Source organism: Penicillium longicatenatum, assembly GCF_028827895.1.
Source record: "Penicillium longicatenatum strain IBT 33135 chromosome Unknown contig_11_segment0_segment0, whole genome shotgun sequence".
Classification (NCBI taxonomy): Eukaryota; Fungi; Ascomycota; class Eurotiomycetes; order Eurotiales; family Aspergillaceae; genus Penicillium; species Penicillium longicatenatum.
Genome location: NW_026643117.1, coordinates 1,609,238 through 1,630,982, shown reverse-complemented (window position 1 = coordinate 1,630,982; position 21,745 = coordinate 1,609,238). Strand labels below are relative to the sequence as shown.

Sequence of the window (21,745 nt, the reverse complement as noted above, 5' to 3'; positions counted from 1 at the left end):
AAGGGTGGGAGGGAGGAGAGTTGGAGATGGAGGAGGGGGAAGTCGTCGTGAAAGAGTTGGAAGAGGGAATGTGGTGAGTTTAGCGGAGACACCAGTTGATGGATACATCATCTCCACCCACCCATGATATACATCATACGCTACCTTCACCCACCCCATCTAGAATATAGACTACACACATCGAGTCCATTCACAAGTCTATTTCTCTTTGCCATCAATATTATTCATCTTTTACTTCCAGTGAAATATCCGACCAAAGTCGCACCGGATCATCTTCCTATCTCGGTCACTAGTCCACTATACCCACTGTGCAGTGCCCCATTGCGCATTCTGGGCCTTTCAGTCTGAATCAATTAATTCAATCGAATACTCAAGCTTGATCTACGGAGTCTTCACTTCTGAGTCTCATGGAGGCTCATGTTATGGTATTTGATCTCGTGCGAGAACAGGCACACGACCAAGTCGAGTGGTACAGACGTGCAGCTCTTGTGGATCCCAAGACACCCCCCAGCTTCAACGGTTGGAGAGAAAACAATGTTTCCGTCTTCATCCGACTCTTGCTGTTGACCCAAGCTATACTTAACATCTTGATCAGCTGGGATAAGAAATTTGAATGTGCAACCTTGGCCGGGCCCACATTGACTACGAAACGTTCAGAATGCGCTTTGGGTTGAGCATGAGATTTATACTTGTCATCTTGTCATTATTGGACGCTAACAAGAATCTTCCCTGACCTGACGTGGGGAATGCTCAAATGCAAGGAACTGGACTCCCCCTTGCTTTTGCGGGGTTGACGAATCAATGGAGTATTGAAGCTCTGGAGTGCAGTCCGACTTGGAATATCCATCTTGTTTTGAACAACTCCTCTCTATTCGATATACTGTCCAACCCCAGCTAGATAATGCATCGAAATAGTAAGCCTCACAACCAAGTCCACATCGAATCAACCCTCAACCCATACACCACCCACCCTATACACCACCATGCATGAAATTTTATGTAGAACTGACAACCCAACCCTACTGGTCAGGCAAGAAGATAACCTTCTGAACCTTCATAGCATTGAACAACTCATATGCCTCCACAGCCTGCGACAGCGGCATCAATTTCTCAGTCATGAATCTAACGATAATTAGCAAACCATGCGCTCCAAGGTAAAAGGCGAATCCACATACCCAAGCTTATGCTGGTTCTTCTTCAAAATCTCCAAAGCCTGCGGTGCAACCGACCTCACGGGGCACCGACCCATCTGGACTGTAAGGTTCTTGTTATAGGCATCAGCACCGCCCCAAGGAATCTGTAAATCATCAGTAAAATCCAATCCAAACATCATCATCATCATCCTACCTCGGCATTATGAACTCCAACACTGCTAATAGTACCCCAAGGCCTCAAAAGATCATAAGCAGTCTTTAGCGCAGGACTCAATCCCACAACCTCAATAACAGCATCAGCACCGCGTCCCTCCGTCAACTCCAGAACGCGCTTATCCAACCCCTCACGATCAGTCATGAAGTTCCACGGCTCAGCACCAAGAGACTTCGCAAGCTCCAACCTAGACGGAACAGAATCAACAGCCAGAAGATGCTTAGGCTTGAACTCGAGTGCGTTGATCAGGGCGCAAAGACCAACGGGTCCACAGCCGATAACGACTACAGTTTGCTCAGCAATTTGCTGCGGTGTCGAGTTCTTGAATGCGTTGCTAGCGGCGAAGTAGCCTGTTGGAAAGATATCACCCATAAGAACGAGATACTTGTCGTCAACGCCTTCGGGGGCGATCATAGCCGAACCTTCGGCGTTGGGCACTCGAATCTGATAGGATTAGCTTGGGTTCTGAAGAGAAAGGTTAAACTTACATATTGAGCCTGACCACCGTTCAGAACCTCACATCCGAAAAGCTTGCTCTTTTCGCAGCGAGAGGAGAATCCTTGCTTGCAGTAGTAGCATTGGCCACTGATTGCAGTATTAGCATCATCCATAAGAGATTCAAAGTACATATATACATACCACGAAGTCGTGAAAGCACTAACAATGCGATCCCCCATCTTGAAGCTCTTCACCGCACTGCCAAGCTCGACAATCTCACCTACAAACTCATGGCCCATGATAAAGCCAGGCTCAGCAGGCTCAACACCACGGTAAGTGTGCAAATCACTTTATAACAACAACCCATTAGTAAAACCACCATCTAAATTTTTGTACAATCTATATAGTAGACCCAAACTCACCTCCCGCAAAGCGCCGTATACGTCACCTTAATAACCACATCCTCAGGTTCCTGCACAGTAGGAATAGGTCTCTGCTCAACAGCAACATTATACGGCTCATGGAAAACCACAGCCTGCATCATAGAGGCAGCCATTTTGTAGTAAAGAGGGCCTGAAAATTACGAAAGCTGTGAAGGGGTAATTCGGAATCAACCGAGCTTAACAGAATGGTCTGTGAGAACGGAGCTCTGGTTCCGAGTGGTCTTTGTCAAAGAAATTGCTGAGGAATTATTTGCGGGTCCATTTACGGCTTTCTGTGCGTGGTGGGTCTGCGACGACTGGTTGATGGGGTTGAACGTTCTTCCACGCAGGGAAGTGGGATGGTTCGGAGTTTGGGGTGTTCGAGATAGATACTGGGGGCTTGGAGGTTTATTTCATCTGGGATTGATGATTGTTTTACAATAGTTCGAGTGGTGGTGTTGTGCTGGGGGTGTTTCAAGTTGGGCATCAGCGTCATAGATCTGGATACCGGGACCGAGGCGGGGTACATCTATGAGAATTCACTTCGGGAAACCAATATTTACCATCGATTCATATAGGAGATCACTGTCTACATAGAGCGATTAAAGCTAGATCTCGCCCAATGCAGTCCAACTTCGCTGCGTCTATTCCAAATTGAGTAGAGATTCGATTATCACGAATTCAAAAAAACTAAAACAAGATTTCAATAGCCATCATGTCTAGGATGTATCTATAAAACATCCTAGTGCGCCCGAGCCTACCCTGTCCTGCAATAAGCGGCTCATGGAAAGGGCGCATTGGCAAAATACATGTGCTCCGGCAACGCCTGTCAGAAACACCAAGGCTGGCAATTGGAAAAGAAAAAAAGCAGACCGGCTGAATCAATCATCAATCTGGCAGCAGAAATATGCGGGCGTAAAAAAGGAATCGCTGATCTGATCGCGAGTAATGGAATGGTATCGGAGGTCTTCGTCGGGACCATGGAGTTCGTGCCTTCAGCACACAATGCAGAGCAGTTCCTCCTCCAAAATGAATTTCCCTTCCTTGTATTTCTCGCTGGCCTCGTATGCTTTGTCGTACTTCCATCCTACGGTTTCGTTGCACTGGCGGCAGGTGATGTCGCGTACGATATGGCGGCCGGTGGTCATGCTACGCTCCACGGCGTCAGACTGGTTGACGTTGACGACCATGTTGAATAGATATGCTTTGCCGTGTTGGCCGCGGAAGTTCTGTGAAGGGTGGGTTAGTGGTTGATGGAGTGACACCGTCTTGGAGACTTACCCGACTTATAATATCGTTGTAGTCTGCAAGATGCGTTTTGCATGTCTTGCAACCAAATATCTTGTTGGAAGTCAAGTAGATATTGTATGTGAGACCCATGTTGGCTTGTTGGGTTGCGATCGCTGGGAGGTGTCAAAGAGGGTTTCAAAGTATAAGGAGGCTGGGTCAGTATTCAAAAGTATATGAGGCAAACGGTAAGCCTCAGGCTAGGAAAGCGTCCGCAGAATCCGGCTTATGTTGGGAAGCTTTAGGCTGTCACGAAAGCTCATGCGGTATCCTGAGCGACTTCGGGCGGTGCTCGGTCAGTGATGCCCGGCCCTCAGCTCGTATCGGGGAGACCGGCCCTATGCTCTTTCTCTCTTCACCCCTTTGATAATTCGATGGTATGGAATCGTTGTCCTGGCTCTGACCAGAGAGCTAGAGGAGGGAAGAGGGAGGTCACGTCGGTGCAGTTCGGATGACGATAAGGCCTCCGCACGATAAGATCGGAAGAGGAATTCACGTGGAAGATGGGCTTGCGGTCTTCCTAAGGGATGACGGAGTGATTTGCAGTATCTTTGAGCTTTAGAAGAAAGGAAAATCCATGCTTCTGAATGCGAAGGCACTGTTGAAACTGGAAAGTTGAGTTAGCAGGTAATCAACCTCAGGCAAAAGCACCCCGCACCGGATTCAGATCACCTGTTTACTTCGACTCCACAAGTCATTCCTCTATCCTTCGAGTATGATACATGGCGATACTTGCAGATTAGATTTCTTTCGAATGTTCGAGTCAATCATCCTTCTTCCACTTTAAGACAGGACTAAGTATAATGCTTGCCCCTAACCCCTGTACATCAAATCCCGCCTTAGCCCCTCAGCACGACACGGTAAGGCAACCTATAGTGGAATTAGAGGACTACTAGGCAAAGCATATACGGGAATACTGCATAATGCATAAGAGAAAACCAGTATCTATTTTGGGTAATGACAAAGAATCCCTGTACAAAGCGCCAGTCAAATGTGCTCCTGCATGCTCTTCCATATTACACAACGGTCGAGACAGAGCCTCGACAAAACAACTCTTTTTTAAATATTTCACTCATAATCCTTCACATAGCGACCAGGCAACTCAACATCCCACAAAGGCCGCTCAATAATCGCAACTTCGAGGCCGCCCGCCTCGTCACCTGACGTGGTGTTGAGGGGCACAATACCAAAGATGTCGCGGTACTTGTACGTGTGCCACCAACGCCGTGCAACCTGGTCATTGGCCACGACCAGTTGCTTTTTCGGAGTATCGCCAAGTCCATTGACAGTCGGCTTGCCCTTAGATCCCTTTTGCGGGGTGTCAGGCTGAACGATTGCGTCCCCACGTCGGAGACGAGCCAGGGCGCCCTCATTACCAGCCGCGAAGGTCTCGTCATATTCGTAAGCCTCGTCATCGTCTCCTAGAGTACGCGGCTGTTCCGAGTCGAGTGAGATCCACTCGCCCTGGGATTGGTCGCTGCCAACGATCTTGCGAACCTTGGTGCCAAGGTGGAGGTCCATCTGCGAACGGGGAATGCGATCACCAGCACCAGTGTTGGCCTTCTTGCGGTCATTTTCGACGTCCTCGAGGGGATCGCGCTTGCGCTTTGAAGCCTGAACAAGCTGGCCAGAGGACTTCTGCTCGGCCTCGACATCCTCGGAGGCTGGGAAATCTTGCTGCAGGTCAAACATCCACAACCAAGAGGTTCCGTACAACCAGAGACGTTCACGGCCCTCAAAGATATCCCACATGCAGCCCATGGCACGGTCTTTCACGCCCCGGAACTCGGCTGGGAGGTAAGCCTTGGGGTTGCGTCGTGACCAATCTGAAAGCTTTCCACTGAGAGCCTCGAATTCGATGAGTTGATGCTCGCTGGTAAGGACCATCAGCCTGTCCTCTCCGGATGTGTGGTTGGCACCGTTGGTCAATGCCTTTGTCGGGGTGCTTTGTGGGCGGAAGGACAGAAGGGTGATTCCTGACTTCATTCGGGGAATGGGAGACTCGGAAGCAGCAGTGCTCCAACGCTCTCCCTCAATGACAGTATCTTCGTCTTCGTCATCGGAGGACTCGTCGTCAGAGTCGGAGGCTCCATTGCTCTTAGACTTGCCATTTGTAATAGGTTCGGTCGCAGCACTCAGAGCCCAAGTATCCACACAACCAGACAGATCACCCGTAGCCAAGATCTTGCTGTCTTCGGAGAAAACAACAGTCCGAATAGCTCTCTCATAATCACCCAGGGTGCCGTGAGAGGCCTTCTCGTGTCGTACATGACGTGTGGCACGCTTGAGGTGTGCCAATTGCGGTAGGACCTGAGGCTTCTCTGTGGCCGAAGAGGCGGGCTGAATTCTTGCCACATAAACATCGCTGTTAGGGCGGATCACCGAAAGCCACTTGCTGTCGGCGGAAATAGCCACAAGGCGAGCGCCTGTGGAGGAGAGGGACTTGGGGGTATCAATCTTCTGTATCCGCAAGGCTCCCTTCTCGTCACCCTTGCGACGACGAACAGTAAACAACTTCACATCAGAGACTGTAGCAATAGCAAGCAATTTTCCGTCTGAAGATAATCCGGCAGAGGTGATGTTTTCTTCGCCCTAAATGAAGATGGTATCAGCACAATTCAACATCCCAACAAGAACAATAGAATCTTACCTGGATCATAACCTTTCCGACCAATTTATGCCTTTGACCATCAAGATTTTCGTGTACAGAGGTTGGCCCCCGGGATACACGCCATAAGCTGACTTCTCTATCCCAGAAGCTCATCACCAAACGAGAGGCGGGCGAAGAGGTAAGTTGAGGGATCTGAGGTAGGTTGGACAATTTCCGGTGGTGCTCCTTTCCGAATTCACGCAGCGGCAAGACAACAGGAGTTGCGTCGGGGCCTGCAAAATATGAATTAGTACCCAAGCATGTAGATAGATCTGATGGGAGGTGTGTACGTACCACCAGACACGGCAATGCTGATGTCCTTTGTCTCGTAAACAGCGAAAGTCTTGACATCATGCGAGTGGTATCGTCGGTGCATTAGCTCGGCCCAACGAGACTTCTTGTCACCCTTATCACCAGCCTGCTTGCGGTATACGACTGTTCTCTGATCGGCACCACCGCTAATCACTGTATCGCCATTTGAGCTGCAAGCCACATCAAGCACATCCGCCAAGTGACTCTGAATCCGCTGAATAAGAGAGTAGTTCTTGGCATCCCAGAACCGAATTTCACCGGCAGAGTCACCAGACACAATTGTACCATCAGGAAGACACTTGACCGACCAAACCAGGAGTTCCTTGGAACCACCCGTAGGGCCCTTTCCGAGCGAAATCGTCCTCAACTGCTGACCACTGCGAATATCGAACAAACGGATAGAGCTGTCGGCGTATCCTGCAACAATGGTGTGACGGTTCTGGAAGGTAACGCTGAGCACACGGGCTCTCTTGGTAGAAGGGCGCATCAAGCGAAGGAACTTCAAATCATTATCCGCGGTAGACAAGATCACAATTGAACCATCTGCACATCCAGCAGCCAAATGCTGTCCTGTGAACTCTCCCTCAGCGGGAGGCAGGAATTTTCCATCCTTGCCTCTCTTTGTAGGCTGCCAGCGGGGCTGGGCAGCAAGACACCAGATTTCTCCATAGTTTCCGCTCGAATGACGCAGCGGGCGTCCCTGCTCTAGATCCCACTCGGTAACGGCCGTAGAGTACCCAATGCTGAACAGGCGCAGTTGGCCGGGCAACTTGGAACCATCAGGCCCTTCCTCCTGGGGATCCAGAGTCCATGTCAGTCCCTCGATGCTGCGGTCCTTTCCTCCGCGAAGCACAGACTCCTGGAACCATGCGCCGCGCAACGGATTCCAGATCTCAATGTCGCCGTTCGCACGGCCGATAGCAAGTCGAAGGGTCGGTACGCCTCGTCCGGCGAGATCGGCGGATGGTGGGTGGGAGAAGGCAAGCGAGTTGATTGCCTGAGGGTTGTAGGAAACGAATCGACAACGGTGGATATCCATGGTGAAGACTTTTGGGCTTTGAAGCCGAGGCGCTCTTTGAAATTGATATAAAACTGATGAGAGCAGCGAAAAAGAGGGTTGGGGTGCGTGGGGAATCAAATCAATTCAATTCAGCTCGGGCAGCGATGCAAACCCTTACGCACTCATCTCGAACAAAAATTGGAAATAACGTGCGATGTCGAAGCTGGTCGTCTGATGCGCGATCACTTTTTTTTCCGTAGATAAATTTTAGCGGGCCGGAATATCTTGGCGGAGAGTTTAGGTCATGTGATTTGGTCTTAGTGCCTTGTGGTTGAGGCATCCATGCAATGGATGCTGGATATGTAGTTCTATCCGCGACAATAGATCGCAAGGCCTGTGGTTATGTTGATCTCATGCTGTTGAGTCAAGTGTTGTCAATGCTATATTGCAGTGGGCATTACTGACTACTCAGCGTTGTTGTCATCTCAAGTTGGGCTGGAATACTGTAGATTGGGAAAGATCTCAACGAGTTGTCATTAGATGCTAAGTACACCTACGTAGTAAAATTTGGTGGCCTGGAAATTAATACAGGTATCAACTTTAAATAACGGTTTGAGCTGCGTATTCCAAAACACAGAACAGTTGAAATGTGGCAGAAATGATAGGCCTTGGTTTCTTCTGTCGCTTGCAGTAGCAGAAGCAGAAGCAGGATTTTCGACTGTTCCATAGCTAAAAGGCCGTCAACTGTTATCAGAGGGCCAACTATAGCCAGACCTTGCTGATAAAAGCGCCGCCCGGAGTAGTTCATGCTAAGATCCTAATTAGGAGGTCAGTTCGGCAAGACTATTGGATACCTGACGCAAACTTAGCACGTCGGCTACCCAATGTCGGGTACAATTCCATATCTTGGCCACTGGTGGCGTAAACAGGGGTATATCATTGTTGGGCGTTGAACGCCGTTGTTGAGTGGAGGGGCAAATTGTTATCATGTCTGAAGCCATCTAGCGAATACTTTCAAACATTGCTGAATTCAATGCAACAGGTTCAGCTGAATATCTGACGCCCCACGGGTGTGTGCATCACATCCAATCCCGTATTGCTGCTTGCGACCAGCTTGAAGATTCCATATAAGGATTGCTTGCATGCAGGGCCCACTAAATAGGTGCCACGTCAGAAGCAACCCCATTCGTCCTTTGACAGGACTGTGGCTGGTTTTCAGGTGGTCATCCCGAATCATGCATATCTTATGTATCAGGAGCCTGGGCTAATCGAGGGGTCCGGGCTTCTGATAGGATGTGCCACACTTTGTGTTGCAGGCTACCAGCGATCGGCCCTGCCAGAGTTCAGCAGGCGACGTAATGCTGTACAAGCAAGGTCAAAAGCTGACGGGAATTCAATTTGATTGTGATTGGCTCGTTCTGAGATCTGCATGAGGGGAAGAAAGGAAGTGCTTTATCATCCACACAAGCTCCATCCCTCCGGGAACAGTGTCCGAACCAAAAATTGAAGGGTTAACTCCGGCTTCTTCCTTCAGTTGCAGGCATGTTGATGCGATGTGGCTGACCATGTTGGACTGGGTGGTTTTCATTTGTTGCTCAGTGCTGCGGGGTGATCCTTCCTCCGTCAGCACAGGCTCGTGCGCACCAGAGTCGATAGCTCGCCACCAAGTCAACCGATAAGCACTAGATTTCAAGATTAATATACTTTGTGTCAAATTGGCGCGGTCGAGGCCAGACACTCCACGATCAATGGTAGAAGCGGCAAGCTGAACTCAATTGAAAGACATCTCGTATGCTGCCTTGATCAGAGTTAAATTGCTAGATCCACATTTCGGGCTGACGGGGCCACGATCTTGGATCTGAGCCCCCAAGCTCCCCCGCTTCGAAGGCTGGGATCTCGCGTAAGGACTGACCGGCCCAGGAAAAAGGCTAGGGTGCCATTGTTAGCACTTGTCGATCGAACGCGTACCAGTTGAACACGGCAGATCTCACAAAATTGGGTGCTCAGATTTAATCTAAGAAAGCAGCGGGAAGTTAGTGCACTCAGAATCAAGGATAACTTCTAGCTAGCCTGTCATCCTGCCATGGTAATCCAGCTTTAGCCTGAACCTTGGAAAGACGGAAGGGGAAGGCCATTCCCCCCGTCCAGGTCAGGGTTTTGGATAAGTTCGTCGGAAGCGAAGAGGGGAAAGCCTCCGGATCGGCATTAATATATAGACAAGGTCAATCTGACGCGATCGCCGAATCAGCACGCGTAGAGGCGACCGGGATTCCTGCCAAGCTGGAAATCAAATTCTTGCCGGTCGCCCCCTATACGGAGGGTGGCCGAGACGCTGATGCATATGCGCTGTCCATAGATAGGATGTGACCAGCAAACAGAGAACATTTGCATAGTCTCACGGAGACGGGACGTCTCACAAGCTTTATTGAAAAATTGCAGTTGGTTCTGCAAGTGAGCTTCAGCCACGGCATACGCCAGACTAACGCAAAGTGTGAGACGCGAACTGGCAATGACGGCATAGTCAAGCCGAGGTTGACACTAAGCCGTACACAAAGCTATGGATCGCCCCCAAATTCAGGCTGGACATGATCCCTGCACTTGCATGTAAAGCTAAAGATAGAGGGATTTCGAACAGGTTCTTGAAGTGCGTCCTCACGACTAAGCCCTCTCCGCACAATTAATCTTTCAGACGCGCATGTTAAGTAATCTGTACTGTATCCAGAAAGCTCCGAAGTGGAGCCCTTGTTCTTTACACGGGTAATCTCCACTCTGTTTCTGAGTCTAAACTCCGTCCGGTTTAGCGCCGTACTGAACAGCCTTACTCTCCCGATTGCCTTTCGCCGTCAATCGGACTGATCTTGTCAGGAAGCAGGGAGGAATGCAGTGGAACCCGTTCAGACTGACAGCATCCTGGTATATGAGCTAACCAAGCAGTGCCTATGCAAAGAAGAGCAGCTCAAAAACCGGTGTAGGATCTGATCTATTCCAATCTGCAAAGAAAAGGGGCGGGGAATAGGGGAGGTCAAAAATACCCTTAACCCATGGTTGAGCCTCCACCCATCCACTTTACACATAGGCCTTACCGAAAGAGGTCATATTGTCTTGACCATTCGATTCGCGTTGCTAATTAGCACCACTCTAATTCGCGGTGGGGTCACGCGAAGATTTTTGCCTCTTGACAGACGTTGAATGCATCTACTTGAGATATCGAATTCGCCATTGGAAATCGAGATCATACATAGTCAAGGTTTAAGATACGAGATACACCGGCCTGTTTTTGCCAAGAACCATAATTTCCAGTTCCAGGAGATACTAATGAATGCTACATTGGTCTTACTTAATGATGCAAGCTTGACGCAGCTTGTCCACGACCCCGGAACCACTCTTAATTTAAGGAAGCCCGAACAGGAAACATTGAACGTGGTGGGGTGGTTCCCGCAGAGAAAAAACTTCACGATGCAGCACACTCCGCAGAGGGGCAATGAGGCAGAAAACTCTTCACCGGTCAAGTACAGTCGTCGAGTACATAAGTTAATATTCTTCGATACATCAAGTTGGATTTTCAGGCAATTGTAATTAATCGTAAGATAATCTTGGGGCCGAAGGATTAGGACATATCTCCTTATAGAACAATTGTACATATCAAAAGTACCAAACTACAATTACCTCATTTCAAGGTTACAGCCATTTTCCAGCTTCCTACGCTAGTCGGCACAGAACTCGTTGAAAGCCGGGAAGCCGACGTTTGTGTACGGTACCCGCTACATCCGGTCAATTGCCACTCGATTTTCACGTCAAAAACCAGTGGAGTGCAAAAGCTGTCAACCTAGCGGGGCGGAGACCAACTCAAGACCTTTTGGTGAGTAAAACCGGCGAAAAACGCTTTTCAAGTTCTGCGATCTTTACCATGGTTTCTCTTCCGGCACGGCCCTAGGAGAAAACCGTTGTTGAGACTGTGGAGTCATGATTATGTACATGGGCGCGACTTTCCATGGTTGAGATGTTAGAGACAAATCAATTTGCATATACTCCGATACCGTACCGGATTTTCTTTTGGTATTATCTACAGGTCTCAGACGACTGTAAATGATGAGTAATGTACACGAACAAACCAGTTGATATATACTCGGGAATGTACTGAAGGTTCGTCCCTAATGTCGGTGAAAGCCACCAGTTGACTGAGTATGGTATCAAACACGGCAATCATATTTAGGTCAATGACTCTTCAATGAGTCCCCCACAACAGTTCCTGCAGGCGGTAGATCAGATGATGCAGCAATCCGAAACCCTCAAGAAGTACCGACTCGGGATTGCAATCTAAAGTGCTGTATGTTGAAGAAATATCCCCCTTGTCACGGGAATTTCAGCCAGATTACAATAGTTTGCCGCTTCTGCAGGTCCAAGTCACAAAAGCGTGGGGAAGTGAACGTTGGAGAGTGTTTGCTGGTGCGCAAGGGAGAAGCGATCTATACCTCATGTCTCTACTTTGATGGGATCTCGCAGCAACAGGAGAAACCAACCCAGTACCATCGAATCAACGGTGCGGAACGGAGATTAAAGCAATCCCTAGCAATCACCCCCTCGATAACCATGCATTTCCTGGTACTTTGTTGAACTAAGTTCTATCCCATGTTAATGCTTGACTTGACAGAGTGAGGGACCAGCTGGACTCCTTGGTGGTCTGATCCAGTAGATTCCTCAAGTTGACCAGTTCAGCATCACTTTTTATACTATCTATACACTGAATTTACCAAATCGTTAGTAGCAAAAAAAGGAAACATAACCACGCATTTGTCACCTTATCTACATGTCCGACAGAAGAACCCCATGGTTGCAGACCGATCCGAATCTCACCCGCTATGCGCGCGCTTTCACAGCTCCTCGGCAAGTTGAAACCCCGTTCAAACGCACGTAGTACAAGATAAGGGACGTAGAGACTCTAAAACCAAAAATAGCCTCCATTTTTTCGCGACCCCTTAAAATGAAGACAAGACCGGGCGCATCGGGTGTGTCAGCAGTACTAGTTTCCAAGCCATCCGGGTCGCCATGGGTACGGGCTTTCCGAAGGAACTTACGCCCCGGGGATTCATGTTCGCCTGCATTGGTGCGGCCCACGTCTTGCATACATTACGAGTTTCTCGGCTCCAGTCGTCACCCCCTTTCCCCTTTTTGCGACATGATTTCTTGTCCTGACGGGGCCTGATCTGGGCCATTTCACAAAGATGCCATCTGATCCAATAGTTCTGTAGATCGACATCGTGTCAGATTATTCTGGGGTTGATTCAAGGGATTTGTGTTCAGACTGGGGGTGGGACAGAATTCCGTCCTTGATATTAATTAGCGGTGGGCTGGTCCACCGGTGCTTTATTTAGAAAACGCGCACGTTGGGTTCTCCGTAATGATGACTCCGGAGAACCGTATAAGACTAATGGCACGAGTGCGCAGGCATAATTCTGTACAGTACTTTTGGCATGCTGTCTTCTGGCGGCACCAGGAAATGTTTTGAGGTCGTTGAAACATGTTAGCCCCTTCTCCGAAAGTACCTTCAAAAGTTGGATTGAAACTTGGTCGGCGACGCATAGTGCAGTAGTCTCGAGACGGATGTTCGTTTGAGTACTTTAGTGTGCACAATTTACGAAATGGCGCATTCCGTTGCCAAACTGGATTTTCTAGCGTTGCAACTGTATCAAATTACCCTTAATCTCAGGGTAATAAGATCGACCATACTCCGTAGATGGCGCGTCCCTGGCATGCCATAGTTACCAACCTCTATTGAACTCAACTACAGTACAATGAACCGAACATGTTTGCGATCTGTAGGCGCGTCCATTCAATTACCTTATTTGGAAATCCCTTACTTGCAATCGCAGTCGCACAGAGATGCCGCCCTTTCGTTCCTTTTTTTGTTGTCTGACTTCACCGTCACCACGAACCACGAGGCTGGATTCTCCGTTGGCAAGTGGAGATTGCGTCAAGACCTGAATGCATTAAAGTAAATCACGCATTGGATCTGCGCGCCTGGGCGGTTTTAGGGAGCCAACTGCACAGTCCATGGATGACACTGGTAAAGATCTATAGGACATATTTGCATCAAATGTGTCGGTCGCACTCTTGCGCAATTGCAAAAACGGCCAAGTCGCATACAAAAGCCCATGTCCATGGTGGAGTCCCGACAAATCCAGTGGAAGTTTGTCCCTCCCTTCCTCAGGACAGAGCGCTTGGTAGGGGACGAAGCAAGGGGATCCCCGCGCCAGCCCGTACAATTAATCGACATGTGTGGAGCTACCAGATACAAGGCGCATCGATTGGCTACGAATTGGGGAGGATTATGAGACCTGACGTGCATGGAAATCGTTCTGGAAACGGAAGGGGATGAGTCGAGCCAGCCATCTCGCCTCCAAACTTTATCTTGGGCTGCGAAGCTGGGGACTAATCATGTTGATGCACGGAGTCCCACGGGCGGCACGGAGAGTTGCGTGTGCAGAGATAAAGGGCACGCAATCAGCGCAATGGCACGGAGTTCAGCACGGATAAAGAGAGTCGAATCAAGTTCCATGGGAAAGAATCGGGGAACGTGGGCCCTGAGAACCTGCTTTGGCTGTCTAAGACTCTCCACATGGAAAGGACACCAGACAAAGGAGGCTCGGGACCGAGGACTCACTAGTTGGGCGAGCAGCCAAGAGTACCCACAGCACAGCTGAGCTGGATGAAGTCAATGGCAAGGTGATCCTGGGCCAGTCAGGGACCCTAGAACGCGACCGTATCAAAGGAACCATTCGCACTAGCCAGGGGGACTATCCAACGAAAAGAACCGATACGCGGGTACGAGTCGATCAGCAAATTGGGGCCGGAATTGAGTCGCGCCCAGTATTTGAACTTGCCTTGATTCTAGCAGTTTCAAGGAGACGGAATGAATAAAGATTAATCTTTGGGGTACATTCCCTAATGTCAAGGCCTCCGTGGTGATCAGTCTCAGAGAGACGATCTTACCAATAGTTTAGTCCCACAGGAGCAAGTGCCGTATTGGGCGATTTTCGAGAATGGTGAATCTTGCTTTTAAGTGGTCCCAGTACTCTAGTTGTTCTGTTGTATAAAGTACGAGTACTCAAAATGACTGGGTCGCGGCGTCCGGTTCAAACCTTGGAAACATTGGTTCCTGTATACATTGAAGGTTTCGGATATCTGATTTGAAATGATACAACTAGTGATGCGAGAGAGTTTGCTTGATCCCAGTTGCTTAGAGTCGATACATCTCGTTGTAATGAACCCGGTTTCCCACGCGAGCAAGGGCCACTCCGGGCTCAGGCCCGCAACTCCTGAAGGTGCTCCTTTTGGGTCTAGGGATTACGGTAGTTAAGTTGAGTTCGTTCATCAGTGACATACAAGACACCCAAAAAATAGTAAAAAATAAGTCATCTACATGATAACGCTTGTAGTGTAAAAATTATCCCAACTCCCGTGGAAAGCTCAGGGCTGGGGTGGAGTGGTCGGTGTAAACCGCCATACGTGAGATTCTAGCGACCAAATCTCCTGTACTCCGTACGTACATTAACCTCCTTTTTGAAATGGGGTAATCAAATGCACGTAAACTCCTTTAGGGGATTCAAGACGGTTTCAAACCATCCAAGTCTCGCACAGTGCGTCCTTGCAGGTCCAGAGCCGAAATTGACCCCCGCCCTTACGAATACACGTATTACCGTAGTTCAGCCTCCACCCGCGAAACCTCGTCATGACCGTACCGCACAGCTAAAGCTGCGTACATCTCCCTTCTCTTCTTTTCTTTCCCACACCCGCCTGGAGAGAGAATCATCAAATTCCTCCTCCTTGTACTCCTCCCTCCCCTTCTCTTCTTCGATACCCTTTTCTTCTTCCCTTTCTCCCCTCCCTTTGCCAATTAGTGGAGAGCACGGAGTCCTGGTCATCCGGTTGAACGTTTCTGACGCCTCAACTTGCACTGGCACTCCTGTCGAGTCGAATCCCCTCCTCGAACTCCGACGATCCTCCCATTCTCGACGTTTGTTAGCTCAAACGGCGACCCTTTCGTCCGATCTGTCCCGCGGTGCCCTCCTGATCCCCGGACCCCGACGATTCCCTCCTGGTCCAGCTCCTACCGGCTAGACGAGCGAACAGTAGGGACAACCTCTCGGAAATCAGTCGAATGATACGGAAACCTTGCGTTTGCCGTGTTTGATTGATTTTTGGGCTTGTTGATTTGGGTGAGTGCAGAAATTTTTTTTTTGGTTGCATGCTTGTCCAGGCCGGAATGTCGAAATCCCCCGAGATCGAAGTTCAGACGAAAGGATCTGTATGGCAGTGCAGGTGGAAGAACCACAATAGGACACTTTTGGCTTGTGAATGAAGAGGAAAGGAATCAGGGGTCAGGCAATTCGGATCAATATGTTGAAACGATGTCCTATATGTCCAACCCAGGTCACCTGGAATATCAGGATACTCCGATCACCTCCATATCAATCCGGTTGAAATGTGTGTCAGGAGTGGAACCTCGACATTTGTGCAAAAGGAGACAATCTGAGAAGCTGGTAGGCCTTGAGGGGACAAGGCAATAATGGGTGTCAGGGGGAATTATATGGCGATGGCAGGTAGTGCGGAATGCACTTCCCCAGGGTTTCCTTAAAATCACTGGGGCTGCCAGGCTTGATATTCTCCCTGACGGGCCCTATTCTTGAACCTGTTCAAGGTCCAGCGAGGGGGTCATGAAAATATCCTATCCTGGGGTTGGACACATTCCGGCGGACAACTAACAACACCTTGGCAACACATACTTGCTGTCGTTTCTATCGTTTTTATTATTGATCGTCAGTTGAACAAGCCACTAACGTAATTGAATCTAGGACCGGTTTCTTTTCTCTGACTTTGAGTGACTTATCCGTTTGGATGATTCTCTGAAAGCCGTTGAACAACCCTTTCCTTCCTACTAACCCTTTTGATTTTTCACAATCGACCTGGAGGTTCATCCTGAACACGTTAACTCGTGAAGTGTACGTTGAAATCCTTGTTGCACGTTCTCTCCCCTCCCCTGACGATCAACTCCCCCCTACATAGGGTTGTCCCACATTCCGCAAGACAGGACCAGGGGTGAAGACGTTGACTCGTGCTTCATCTCTCGGACTGGTATCCCACAGAATCTTAATTCATCGGATCATTCCTGCGGGCTAGCCTAGATGCCAGACTCGCCGTCGCGGTAAGGGTTGCATTGTACCCTCTACCCGAAGGCCTTTATCTGGGTCAGTATACTCCGAAGGAGTTACGTACCCTTATATCTGGCGATTCTCAAATGTGCTCGCTTCCCTTTCTCTTTGTTCCACTTCATTCATTCTCTACCTCGTCTACTTAATTCTAATTCCTAATCACCTCGTCGTCGGTGTCATTCGCTAATTCTTAATTCCGCCCAACAGCTTTCAATCCTTGAAGACTTCCTCCCGGTATCCCGGCTTGTCTTCTTCTCAGCATCCACAGACTATTGTCTCGAAGCTGGTCCACTCTTTAATCTTTCCAACTACCATTCAGTCATTCATTTGAACTCCCACGTCTAATCAGACGACTGTCATTCTCTTAATCTCCGTCGTTTCCTGAAATCGCCGACATTTCAGGTTCCTTCACTCGGTATTCAGCAAAGCTAATCAAGTCTCGCCTCGTACTTTTTTCACTCCGGTTCCCCACTACTTTTCACCATGGATTACATGCGCCCCCGGTCCAGCTATCAGCCTTGTGATACGTTCTTCATCGAAGATGACTACCGTTTGCGTGCCGAGAAGCAGGCCAAACAGGAGCACGACAAGCTCGTTGCTCGTGAGCGGCAATATGCTATCGCGGATCAGCTGTCCAGACTCGCCAGCGATGAGCTTCGGGATGATGTCCTGAGCCACATGCTGGAAATGGATGTGAGTAGTCGTATGTGATTGGTTGACTATCTGTTGCTGACATGACATGAACTAGGGCCAAACGCTTCCGGACGTTGAATCAATTGATATCCAGACCGAGATCCAGTGGTTTATGCGACCGTACCTCCTGGACTTCCTGATTGAGGCCCACACTGCATTCCAACTGCTGCCGTCGACACTGTTCCTGGCCATCAACCTCTTGGATCGTTACTGCTCCAAGCGTGTGGTCTACAAGCGTCACTACCAGCTCGTTGGTTGTGCAGCCCTCCTCATCGCCGCGAAGTACAACGACAAGAAGGATCGGGTTCCAACCGTCAAGGAGCTGAAGTCGATGTGCTGCTCTCTGTATGATGACGATATGTTCATCCAGATGGAGTGGCACGTCCTGCAGACCCTTGGCTGGACCATTGGACACCCGACTGTGGACAGCTTCCTCCAGATCGCTGTCCTGGATGAGCCCTACGACCCAGAGGTGGAGCACATGGCACTCTACATCTTAGAGATTGCCCTGTTCCACCGTGACTTCGTGTCCAAGCCGTCGGCGGAGCTCGCCCGGGCTGCCCTGGCACTGTCGCGCTGCATTCTCAACCGACCTCAGCCTCGTCACACTCACTGGGCCTCCCAGTATGATTCGACGACTCTTGTCGGTCTGTCCCAGCAGCTCCACCAGCCTTCTGCTGTCGTTGCCCGGAAGTACGCCTCTGCCCACTGTTCGCGTGTTTCTAAGGTTTTGGAGCAGTTCCTCAACCGCCAGGCTTCTTTGGCCAACTATGCCCGTTGCACTCCTCCGGTCGAGACTCCTGTGGAGTCCAAGCCATACAATGGAGAAATCGGTCTTGCCACCCCTCAGAAGTCCCAGCAGTTGACCGTGCCCCACGGCTACCTTACCCCACCCATTACACCGGAGAATGTGGCATTCGCACAAACGCAAATGGCCACTCATCCAGCTGTGAACACCTGCTCGCCGTCACCTGCGCCCTCGTCTGAGATGCAATACATGCCTACCGACGCTTACCAGCAACAGGAGGCAATGTACATCACTCAGCAGCAGCAACTGCAGCAGTTTCCTCCACAGCCTCAGATGGTGGTTGACCCAGTCTATGCTGGTATGATGTAAACGGCGACAGAAGAAGCAGCCTCCCAAAAGTGTTTTTGGCGTCTTGCACATAATTCTTCGGTGCGCCCTTTAATTTCATCTTGACCGCATAGATTATTTGAAGGAGCATCTGCTTCACGTCGGTCCGACTCGGCAAGAAAACCCTAATCCTCGCTATCGACCGCATCTCTCGACCCAACCTCATATCATTCTCCACTTCAGCTTTGCATTCGGCTTCGGTCTCAAGGACCAGAGCCGAGATCAGCCTCTTTTTCTTCTTGTTCCAAAAATTGCATACCCTTCCTTTTCCTTGTTCCCATATTTTGGGTCATCATCTGCATTTTTGATCTTATTCCACATAGCATTGCACGAGCGAGCCTTTCTGTTTACCATATCGCATTTGTCATTTCCCCCATTTCGCTTCTCATGTCAAGGACAATCCTCGACAATATTGTTCCTGCTGCGCGCCTTGGCGCTGCGCCTTTGCATCCAACCCACGACGATCTTTCCGCAGCACGGCTGCTACACAAACCCCTTGTCAACATTTACCCCCTCAGAAAAAAAGCCTTTAATGTGTCTAGCCTTTCGCCTTGGGGTTCGCAACTCCGTGGGTGAACTATTGCAACGCTCGTTGCTATAGATCACAGGCCACAAAAAAAGCAAAAAAGAGAGAGAAAATCTGCAAAAAGAAGAATTCGGTCTCTGGGGACCTAAGGCTTCCGAGACCTAAGATTGAAACCATCCCCCCTTTGCCCCCTTTGTGTACCTAGTTTTAACGGGCCCTTGTTCCTCTTTACATGTATGAGAGCGCATGGTGCCTTGTCTCGATTCTGTGTGGATTCGAGACTACCACATCCCCATGAATGATATCCAATTCAGTGGAAATTTTTTATTCTAAATCTTTCATGTAAATTTGGTCTTAGCCCTACACCTGAAGCCTTTTAGCTGTCTCTTGATTTCTTGAACCAGGTTCATATTAGTTACCTGGTCGGTATGCCTTGTCTCCGCATTCCCTCGGAGGGGATTTGGAAGTCAACGAATGGCAGTACCTGGCAATGGATTACCCCTTTGGTCCCATCACATCCTTGGTTGGTACCCAACCCGTACATACATATAAACCTAGAACTCCAGAGATGTACTCGCTTACTACAACTTTGATAAAAACTTGTCAGGTGGTCCCAAGACCAAGTCAATTGCAAATGCATGATTTTGTCACCTCCGCAGAAAAACAAACCTCCCCAAGTATATATATATACGCACCGTTGTTTTGAGTCAATGGGACAAAGTTTTTTTTTTTTCTTGTTTTTGGGACCAATATTTTAACCTGACAAGATAATCTATGCCATTCTCCTAGGATCTGTGAAATGCTCGGTTGACAGTCTTCAACGTTGACAAGCCTGGAATAGTCGAGAGAGTCCTCGGAACTGAATCGTCCGCCCGTCCACGACCGAGTCCTGTCGTATTTTAGTAAGCTTGAAATAATGATCATGCAATCAATGGCCATGAATATTTATCAAGAAAAATGGACATAAAACTTGAATTTTCCATCCCAGAAAAATTTAAGAATCGTCGTAACAATTTGTCCATAAGCGAGTACAAGAAAGCTGGCGGTGCCGCGGAACTGACTTCTCTGCCCCATCGCATTATGTCGAGCCCCCACTATCTCAACTCTTGGTCTCATTCTGGAGTGTGCCTACCCAGGTCCAATTCTTGCGACCAAGCGCACGCTGGAGCCTAAGCATCTACATAGTGGGCAAAAATGTTTTTGATTCGTTGCCCGTAGCCGTTTCATGAGGTCGCCCCGCATGACCGACCCAATAGTTCCTTCAGAGGCTGCTCCACTTAGGAAAAAAATGGTGGCGCCCCTGGAAGATCCTTAAAGACCCTTAAAGACCCTTATAATAGAGTAGATCCGAAATTCTCCTTGAGCCAAACGCGACCTCGGAATGTTCCAGTGATTGAAAATGTACACTCCCAGAAGCACCACTGAATGGGCCTTTGGCGGAGTAATGGGGAGCCAAATGTTAATAATCCTCGTTCTCGAAACGTGCGTATCACTCAGCTCCCAAGTGTACGGTCAATCTAATAAAATCTAGTTATATCCTTGTGCATTGGCAACTGTGGATGCGCCCAGAAGCCATTCAAATCACCCCTTCATATATTGTTCCTCTGGAGGCTGCACTTACATGGTTCGCTAGCGTCTATGAACTCTTGCTTTCTTTTGATGCTATGCGTCACAAAAATAACATTCTACTGTTTGCCATCTGCATCAGTAATGTGCTTGCCGTGGCGTTCGCGGCCATGCAATATCCAGCGATGAAAGGCTTTTGCGAGACCATGCCTGAGCAACGGACAATGTATGACCAACCGCTGGTGGATATCAGTCGAAACATTTGGCCGCAAATCCGAGGCCCTCAACTTGCCGCCCCCATCTTCTTTGGACTTTGCACTGTTGCAATCTGGGGGCTTGCATACAAACTACATAATCAATATGCCTGGTCAATCTACCGAAGTGTGCAGGGTGACTCACATACAAGAGCTCGACATCTCGCCTATGAAGTTAGTACATGATCGAGACTTTTACCTACACCCGCTGACTGAAAACAGGTTTATGTTGTCCTTGTCAAGCTAGATGCTTTCTTCATTATCTGTTTCGTACTGCAGTATGGCTTGATCGATGTTCACTTCGCTGAGCCAGAGTTCGGCTTGACCATGTCAATAATACCAACCCTCACATTGATTATGGTCTTTGGGGTATACTTTGTCCGCAAGGAGCACAAGCCACTCATGCTGTTTGTTATTGTGAGTCAATCCTCTAGTACTTTATTTCCGACATCAAAATGTGTATTCAGTGATTAACAGAAACAGATCTGCCATTTGGCTATGATCGCATACCTACTGTCCCGAGTTATTGTACTCTTTGGCCACAGTTTCCTTGCGCGAACACCTACCAAAAACATCATGCTCCTTTTCGCATTTGCATCATTGATCCTGACGATTTTGTCTCTCATATGTGGTATCCGGTGCGTTCTGAACTTTGGGTACGGATTGAAACCGATTCTGGCCGGCAAAGCCCATTCAATTCGCGCATCTTATGATTTCCACACGATCTCTGGACACACTCCTGTGCCGGAGTCTCTGAGAGATCGGCGACTGTCTCTTGATTAGTTAGACTGCTACATCCCCACGAATGATATCCAATTCAGTGGACATTTTTTATCTTCACTTTTTGCTTTCTGTAAATGTCTTGATTAAAACCCTTACTGTAGT

The 21,745-nt window shown here is 48.9% G+C and overlaps 5 protein-coding genes across 5 annotated transcripts; 2 read left to right on the top strand and 3 right to left on the bottom strand.

The window, feature by feature from the left end:
• Nucleotides 1-1,019: 1,019 nt before the first annotated feature.
• Nucleotides 1,020-2,362, bottom strand: N7484_000605 (alcohol dehydrogenase family protein; the record flags this gene model as incomplete). Its single annotated transcript, XM_057111026.1, has 6 exons — nt 1,020-1,122; nt 1,176-1,297; nt 1,348-1,812; nt 1,857-1,953; nt 2,008-2,154; nt 2,229-2,362. 6 exons carry the CDS (start codon nt 2,360-2,362, stop codon nt 1,020-1,022), a joined length of 1,068 nt encoding a protein of 355 aa, XP_056978252.1.
• Nucleotides 2,363-3,223: 861 nt separating this feature from the next.
• N7484_000604 (putative Yippee zinc-binding protein Moh1) lies at nt 3,224-3,608 on the bottom strand (the record flags this gene model as incomplete). Its single annotated transcript, XM_057111025.1, has 2 exons — nt 3,224-3,457; nt 3,510-3,608. 2 exons carry the CDS (start codon nt 3,606-3,608, stop codon nt 3,224-3,226), a joined length of 333 nt encoding a protein of 110 aa, XP_056978251.1.
• A 975-nt stretch (nt 3,609-4,583) lies between these two features.
• ura7 (small subunit rRNA maturation protein UTP4) lies at nt 4,584-7,516 on the bottom strand (the record flags this gene model as incomplete). The annotated part of the gene is made up of 3 exons (XM_057111024.1): nt 4,584-6,107; nt 6,166-6,398; nt 6,460-7,516. The coding sequence occupies 3 exons, from the start codon at nt 7,514-7,516 to the stop codon at nt 4,584-4,586; spliced, it is 2,814 nt and encodes a 937-aa protein (XP_056978250.1).
• Nucleotides 7,517-17,169: 9,653 nt separating this feature from the next.
• On the top strand, nt 17,170-18,496 carry N7484_000602 (uncharacterized protein; the record flags this gene model as incomplete). The annotated part of the gene is made up of 2 exons (XM_057111023.1): nt 17,170-17,379; nt 17,435-18,496. 2 exons carry the CDS (start codon nt 17,170-17,172, stop codon nt 18,494-18,496), a joined length of 1,272 nt encoding a protein of 423 aa, XP_056978249.1.
• Nucleotides 18,497-20,439: 1,943 nt separating this feature from the next.
• On the top strand, nt 20,440-21,643 carry N7484_000601 (uncharacterized protein; the record flags this gene model as incomplete). Its single annotated transcript, XM_057111022.1, has 4 exons — nt 20,440-20,522; nt 20,572-21,034; nt 21,083-21,277; nt 21,344-21,643. 4 exons carry the CDS (start codon nt 20,440-20,442, stop codon nt 21,641-21,643), a joined length of 1,041 nt encoding a protein of 346 aa, XP_056978248.1.
• Between the last annotated feature and the right edge of the window lie 102 nt (nt 21,644-21,745).